At 44.6% G+C, this 8,425-nt stretch overlaps 1 protein-coding gene across 1 annotated transcript; it reads left to right on the plus strand.

Moving 5' to 3' along the window:
- The first annotated feature begins 4,138 nt into the window (after positions 1-4,138).
- Positions 4,139-7,671, plus strand: LOC309601540 (zinc phosphodiesterase ELAC protein 1-like). The gene is made up of 3 exons (XM_082334589.1): positions 4,139-4,317; positions 5,720-6,183; positions 6,948-7,671. The coding sequence occupies exons 1-3, from the start codon at positions 4,157-4,159 to the stop codon at positions 7,409-7,411; spliced, it is 1,089 nt and encodes a 362-aa protein (XP_082190715.1). The 5' UTR covers positions 4,139-4,156; the 3' UTR covers positions 7,412-7,671.
- Positions 7,672-8,425: the final 754 nt, after the last annotated feature.

The following is an 8,425-nucleotide window of genomic DNA, read 5'->3' on the forward strand; positions in this document are numbered from 1 at the left end:
TGTCAGCTCACAACGTTTTAAGTGCATGTCCCTCTCATCTTTTTCATTATTTTTTTTTATGAAATATATGGATTCATCTTTGGTTTTGTGTATTCTTCAGATCTAATTCATCTTTGAATTAATTACAACTGCTGATCTTGCCGCTTAGTAAGAAACCACAGTATCCTTTTTTGTATTCTACTTCACCTGATTTTTTTTTTTTTTTATTTGCCGGCTTGTTCGAAAGCATTTACCAAATTTACAATTCTCTTACGCAGTACGCGAAGGGAAAAAGTTGTCACCAGGATGCATTTTATAATGCTGCATAGTGTGAGTTAAGCTTATACCGTTCTTTAAAAAAAATACATCACCTAAAGGATGACTAGTGTTCTAGCTCTTCACACAGCCCTGGTGACGTTTGCCCTCTGAACGGTATGGAAGTCTGTCTTTCACGTCTTTTCCCTGAGGATACTATTCTGGATGTACAGAACATGTCGGGGAGGATCAGAAACTCCCACTGAGGTCAGTAACTCAGCCTTTTCCAGAACTGGTCCAAGGCTTGCTTCCTTAAAATCAACAGGAGCAGGACCGAGCCTCTTGGCAGCAACGTCTAGAAATGTCTAGGGGAGGAGAAAGGTACCTAAGGGAGCGCAGCCTTTTTTTTATGAAATACGTGTATTCTTGTTCAAAGATGTTCCAAAGCTTTGTATGTTCCTGAAGCGTACGCCCGCGTGCCAACAGTCGATACGTAGAGGAAGACTATTAAAATGTAGTGGCTGATAGATTTTCAAACCCAAATGTGACTCGTCACTTAAGTTCCTGGTTACGTTTGTGAACAGTGCTGTTTCATGATGTCGTGTTTGTTTTCCGAGCCTAAAATGAAACGAGGTTTCACACGCAGATCGGTGTTTAACAGGTTTCCTGTGGTAGGTGCATGTCTTTGTACTGTTGATTTTTCCAGCACGCTGTTTTGCAGGAGGGGGTAAAGTAACCTTTTATCACACTCCTGGTAGTAACTGTAAAGATAAAGGATACAGCTTTTAGTTTTTCATTAGCAGCCCTATTTAGTGACTGCTCCCGTGGGAGAGTGGGGATCACTACGGTACAGCTACAACTGTGAATGTTAGTTCAGCTGACTCTGGGCCTAAGTAAATCCGAGTTGTCTTCTTTCATTTGCTCTGGGTCTTCTTGACTTCAAAGGTGCAGATTTGAGCACCTCTGTCGTTCGGATAAAGGTATCTACGAGACTCTCAGATCGGACTGTAAAACCGGTTCAGTTTGGACTCCTCTCTCAGCTATAAGTGCTGTTCCTGAGTTTAAGAAAACCACTGTCGTTTTTAGACTCTTTTTAAGATGATGTGTACCGCTATCCCATTTCGTAGCAGCTGTACGTAATGGGCAGGGACTGGTGTTACACTGAATACTGGAGTAAGGAGAAAATCTAGAGCAGAGCTCTCCTGGCACCCACTTGACAGCTGAATTTGAGCCATGTAATTCAGTTGCCGCTGGTGAAGGGACGTCTAATTCTGCGTGGATCTACCTTGACCTACCTACCTACTCCCGAAATACACACGACCGTGGTATCGGAAAGCCTGCGGCTGTTCAGGGTGAACCGCGAGGAAAATTCAGACCTCTGCGTCCCGCCATCGCTTCCCGAATCGCAGCCCGCGGTGAGGATGCAGCTTACTCGTACCTTCTCCGGAGGAACACGTGCTAACAGCTGGATGGTACCTGGGGAATCCGGTACCTGGTGGCACGGTGGATCCTGGCTACAGCTGATGGAAAAAGCTCTCTCGCATCAGGCTTTTGCGGTGCAGGAACCCCATGGTGTGCGTTTATATTCCCCACCCACGAAGCGGGCGCTGGATTGAACCGACCTCTCCAACTTTGACTTTTATCCATCCTTTAAGTAGGGCCTTTCTAATGAAAATGGAAATGAGAATACTTTTAGGACTACACAAACATAGTAAGATGGCCAGTTTGTCAAGAAATAAAATGTCAATTCACATTTATTTCTATCTTCAACATATCTACTTTACACAAATAACCATAAGGGGTGCTTGTGTGTGTTCTAACCTAATCTGTCCGGGGTTGACTTTACCTGGGAGGCTCATTGCTCAGCTGAAACTAAAATTGTATTTAAATGTGAACCGATCGGGGTTTTTTCTCCTTTGTAATGTTGTAACTCTATTGAAATGTGTGTTCTGGTCTTCTATTTTCTTAGTAAAATGCATTCCCTTTGCCTAAATTACATTTGATTTTGTTTATTCTGAAAAAAAATATCGCTCGACCTATACAGAATTGGTACGCGATTGCCTAAATCACCCACGTTATTTTTTTCTTTTTTTTTGCCTTTTGTCCCTTGCAAAGGATCAGCAACCAAAACGGGTCCTCGGGCTGTAGGGAAAGCGATTATAATTTGATCTCGGGGCTGGTTTTCTCGAACACCGGGCTGTTCCGACAGCGCTTTTAAAGAGGTCTTTTGTGAAGGGCCGTTGACTGCCGACATCCATATTTGAACAGATATAAAAAATGTGAGGCTGTGACAGAGCGCGGCCCGCCCTTGCCGCCGCCCGCCCTTCCCGGCCTGAGAGGGCGCGGAGGCGGCGGGGCCGGGCCGCGCTGCGCGGGCTCCGCCTGCCGCCGGCCGGGTGAGGGAGGCCGGGGCGGGAGAGGAGGAGGCGGCGCCGGGCCTCTCCGTGCCGCGTTTCCTGACTGAACCCCGCCGGCCCCGAACGGCGGCGGAGCGGCCCCGTCCTCCCGCCCCGCTGCCGTTCCCCACAAGCGCTCTCCGGGAGCGGCGGGGCGAGGCCCGGCGCGGTTGCGAGGGCGGGAGGCCGTGAGGCGTTTGAGGAGAGGGGAGACCCCGGCGTTTCGGCTGGGCCCGCGGACACAAACTGACGGCGTGAGGCCCGAGGCCGCTTCAGCCGAGAAGTTGTTAATATCTGCTTTGGCACCGAGGAAGCGAAGTGTTTATTTCTGCCGTTGGAGGGTTTATTTCTGCCGTTGGAGGGTTTATTTCTGCCGTTTGGGCGTCGGTCCTGCCCCCCCCCGCCCCCCCCCAAGGTCCGGTAATTACATGTTGCACCTCGGTGTGCTTGGGCGAACCCGGGGGAAGAGGACTGCTTTCCTTTGGAAAGCTGTGGCAACTCCTCTAAAAGCAACTAAACCTGAGAAATGGTTAATTCTTTTGCTCGAAAGGTATCTGCAGCTGCTGAGGCATCTGGAGTCTGAAATGAGGTGGAAATACGTCTGAAATCGAGGTAGGAACTAAGTCTGGGAGGATTAAGGTTGGAGAAAGCACAGCCCGTAAGGTGAGATGGCATCAGAGTCGTGCTCCTGGAAGTTCAGCTCCTAACGTGGCTTTCGGAAGGTTGTCCTGCTCCTCCAGACCGGCCAGGCTCCTCATCCCGACAATATAGCGGATACATGAACAACTGTATTGATTATCTGTAATTAAATATTATCTATACTGATTGTATAGATCCTTCTGCTGCAATAGGTGTCCCGTGATGTGTCGCGCAGCCTTCGGGCTACGTACAGCCTTGGTAGTGTTTAGTTTTTCACTTAACACTGATGAGAAGTAAAACATCGATGGCTTTCGAGGATGCCGTTGCAAAGGCAAAGTAAATCAGGTCGCCTCTGCCTCCTGTGGTCTCTGAAGTTGTTTGGAAGGGAGCGAGTCTTTCCCCTCTGCGGTTCTGGGCTGCCCGTTCCTGACGTCCAGTAGCGACGTTTAAGTGTCAGCAGCGGCTGTTTGGTGTTAGTCATTCTGAAAAGGCTTTCAGAGGAAAGCGCATGCAGGAAAATTCAAAGTTTAAATAAAGTGAAGAAGAAAGGATAGCGGGTTTAAAGACCAGAGCATTTCCAGCTGGCTAGGGCTGTTTCTTTAGGTGATGAGCAGAGGTCACCTCTTATGTTTGGGCTGCATGTTTGCAACCTTCCGCTGACATAAAAAGGAAGCCTGCTGCTTGTAAATATTGTGTTGTCTGAAAGTCACATCCTACTCCAGGGAGGTTTTATTTTTATTTTTTAAGGCAAGGGGAATTTGATCCTCACACTAAAGTACAGTGGATGCCTTCATTTAAAGCAAAACCATGTGCTTCTTTCCCAGCATAAATACGTATGTTCAGCAGCTCAAAATCTCTCTTTCAGGTGGCATACCGACGTACTCAAAATGTCGATGGATGTAACTTTCCTCGGCACAGGCTCAGCGTATCCCTCTCCAACACGAGGAGCGTCGGCGTTAGTGCTTCGCAGGGAAGGAGAGTGCTGGCTCTTCGACTGCGGAGAGGGAACGCAGACGCAATTCATGAAGAGCCATCTCAAAGCAGGTTTGTGCTGTTGGAAGGTATGGTGATGAGGGAAGGGGAAAAGTTTCATGAGATCTAAACAAAATACTTTGTCCTTGTGCTCGTGGTATTTGAATACATACTAAACACGCATGAGCATCTGAAGGTGCTGCGTATGGGTGGCGGTTGCTGAACCTGCTGTGCAGTAATCCTTGATTGCCCTTTGGTAAAGAATTCTGTTCAAGAAGCAAACCCTCCTGAATTAATTTCTTGGGCTTTGTCATTTCAAACATGGACCACAGACCAGCTTTAAACTGGCACAGTTTGTTTGTCTGAAGACAGCTCTAGACAATACCTGCTGTGAGTCTTCCTGTCAATAAATACTCTGCTTTTGCTTTCAAGTAAAGTTGTGTGTATTCATGGTAACTTTTACATTTTGGAAAAGAAAGTAGAAACCAGACTTAACCTGTGCTTTTGCAGTCTACAGCGGCAAGAGCAGACTTCTGACTCTCACATTATAAAGATGGAATTACCAATTATAAACAGAAAACCAACCTCCTGCTCCCCCAAAATCTGAAGCTATCAGGGGATTTAATGACGAAGTGAATAGACTAATTTTTACTAAATTTAATGATTTTTCCTAAATTGTTCTTAAATCAAAACAAAATTCTGTCCTTCCTATTGTTCAGTCCTAACAGATGCTGGAGAACATGCCTTACCGTGAGGAAGTGGGAACTCAGCTGAGGAGACTGATTAAAGTACACGTGTCTGTAGGGAGAGAAAATTCTGGGCTTTTTTAGTCTAGCAAGGGCAGGGCCCGGTGCCTGGCAGCTGGAGTGAGACAAACTCAGCTGCGAAACAAAGCCCAAATCTTTTAAGTGCAATTTTTCATCTGTTCGAAACAAACCAGTCAGGAACCGTGGGGTTCTTGCCTTTTAAAAAACTTTGAAATCAAAACTGGCTGGGATTTTTGGGGTTTTTGGGGTTTTTTAATTACGTTCATTTCATGTGCTAGATTCAAAACTAGGAACACCACAAATTCCACTTTATGTTTCTCGTTAGTCTACAGTTTCCGTGTAATGTATGAAAGCCCAACCGCTTTCCAGCACTTCTTTGCGTTTTAATATGGCAGATGTCACGGGTCGATTCTGTTCCATGCTTGTAGCACGTTTTGCTTAGAAGCAACTAAAAATTTTGTTTCGGCAGGTTTTTCTTGACAAATCAAGCCAAAATTAACCTTGTGTGGAAATTCATTGCTACTGTGGAAAAAAAATACTTTGTGGTTTGGGATTTATTTCTTAAACACTGGTTTTATTTTAATTTCCCTCCTTCCTTATTTCCTGCTTCTTGTCAAAAAGTGATTCTTTCTGAGTCGTTACGGTGTTCATTTATTTTCCTATCTTTTTCTGGTTGGTTTTTCTTTTCCTGTTGTTCTAATCTCTAGGCAGAATTACCAAGATTTTCATAACTCATCTTCATGGTGACCACTTTTTTGGACTTCCTGGCCTGCTGTGTACACTTAGCCTCCAAAGCAGCCCTGACCCGAACAAACCACCCGTTGATATTTACGGGCCATTAGGACTGCGAAACTTCATACGGAGGAGTATGGAGCTCTCCCACTCACAACTTCTTTTTTCCTACGCTGTTCATGAGCTGGTCCCTACACGGGACCAGTGCCCCGCAGACGAATTTAAAGATTTTTCTTACTTGGACAGCGATGAGGTATCTCCCCAGGGAGCGCAAGGGAGAATACTCCACCTGGATCCAGTAGAAAACTCTTACTTGCTGGTTGAGGATGAGCAGCTAGTTCTGAAGGCATTTCGCCTATTTCACCGCATTCCTTCCTTTGGCTTTGTGGTGGAAGAGAAGCCCCGGACCGGTAAACTCAATGTACAGAAACTGAAGGACCTTGGTAACTACTTTGACTTATTTTTCCTCTTTTTCATTTTTTAAATGCCTAAATGTGTGTGTTCAAGCTGAGTAGCGACTCTGATTTTCAGCAGATGTAACGAAATTGGGTTCACAAGCAGTTGAAATCTTTTTATGACCACCTTTCTAGGGGTTCTAGCAAATTAGAGCTGCTCTATCTCTCCGTAATCCATTTTAATTCAATATTCCATTTTCTGTTAAAGACATTTTAAGACTTCATACCAATGCAGCAGTCCGAATTGGTGTGTAAACTAGTGACAATTAGTGTCGCAAACCATTCTCATACTGGGAAGAGGAAACAAATTCAGCTGTTAAAGTTTAAAAAGCACAACGTGGCTTTTGGGGAAACGCATGGCCGGTGTATTTGCATGACTTTATGAAGAATACAGCTTTTCTTCAAACACACTTCCTGCTAACTCTTTATTTGCATGAAGGGCTTCCTGCAAGCTCTTTATTTGTATGAAGTATGTGAAATATCAATTGCTATTTATACTTGTTGTATTTTTTCAGTGAGAGAGCTCTATATATAGCATCTCTCTTCTTAAAAGATGGGTAGACCTGATGCTCGAGGACATGGTTTAGAGGTGGACTTGGCAGTGATAGGTTAACAGTTGGACTCGATGATCTTAAGGGTCTTTTCCAACCTTAACGATTCTATGATTCTATGATTTAAGTGATTTCTTTTTCTTTTTTTTAAACCTGACGCTCATCATAATACTTACGGACTCTTTTGCCTTTATTTACCAGGTGTTCAACCAGGTCCTTTATATGGGAAACTGAAGAATGGAACAGCAATCGTTCTAGAAAACGGAGTAACGATCTCTCCTACAGACGTCTTAGAAGACCCTATTCCTGGAAGAAAAATTTGCATTTTGGGGGATTGTTCAGGGGTGGTGGGAGACGCGGCCGTGAAGCTTTGCTGTGAAGCAGATGTACTGATACATGAAGCCACATTGGATGATACCCAAGAGGAAAAGGCCAGGGAGCATGGTCATAGCACCCCAAAAATGGCATCGGAATTTGCAAAATTGTGTAAAGTTAAGAAACTGGTTTTGACTCATTTCAGTCAGCGGTATAAACCAGCTGCTCTGAGAGGTGAGGGAGATACGGACATCATGGAACTGAAGAGACAGGCAGAGTCAGCGTTAGATGGTCAAGAAGTAACGCTAGCTGAGGATTTTCTGACAATAGAAATTCCAATGAAGAAGTAAAAATAGCAGTGTTAGCAAGCTCTGTATGAAGACATAAAGTAGGATGGTGTTGGATAGCACTTAAAAATAATGGCAGGGTTTCTGGTATCCAAATCGGTTCTCTTCTGTGGCACGCAGAGAACCGTTGCAAACTGGAGAGAGTACCAGGTACAGTTAGCGTTGCTTTTGTAACGCAAGAAGAAAGGATACTCAAACACCTGGAACTTGGAATAAATTCATAAGCGATGGTGTTGGACACCTAGCCTCCTCAGAAACCGAACGCGTAGGCTGGCGCAAGCCTTCACAGCCCAGGGGTTTTCCTTGGACCACAGATGCCTAGAGCAGAGCATTGGATCCTTTGGCTTAATGCAGCCCTCTGGAAGGTTTGTGTTCTGCGCCAGGATTTAAGATCTCTTGCCTGTTACGAGCTTTTTGAATAACATCTATTTCACACGTGCGTACAGTGTTTTGTAACTGTTAATCCGCTTTCTATGTAAGAGGACTATTGCGCTGAAACTAATAAAGTATTTATAACTCCGCCAAGTGTTTGTAACTGGGCGTGTTGCTATGCTCAAGTTGAGGAGCTCTTGTAATTCTTTCTCCCTTTGCATGTGAAGTTTTTTCATAAATAAATATAGTTTAGGCTTCCTGTCAAAAGTGAATCGCTCTGAACAATTTGATTCATTTAAAGCTTCGAAGCGTGAGCCCAAAGTTTGCATGCCTATTCCCTGCATCAGTAAAGTTTTAGAAGTATGCTCCGGAAGTCTTTAGGCAGACCACAAGTAGTCTTTCCTAAAATGTTCCTCCAAGTGCGTTTTCAGAGACAAATTATCCTGATAAAAGCATATTTGTGTTTGTAGAAATACCCCTACGGGAGGAATTTCACTTATATATAGCTCAGTCTCTTTCTGCAATGACTTTATTCTTTCAGTTAAGGGCCATGTAGACCAACTTTATCTCCTTTTCTTCCCACCTCAAAACAAACTAGAAGTTGGGAGTTTCCCAAATGTTAGCTCAATTCATAGATTCATAGAA

This window comes from Platalea leucorodia (assembly GCF_965183815.1).
Source record: "Platalea leucorodia genome assembly, chromosome: W".
Lineage (NCBI taxonomy): Eukaryota > Metazoa > Chordata > Aves > Pelecaniformes > Threskiornithidae > Platalea > Platalea leucorodia.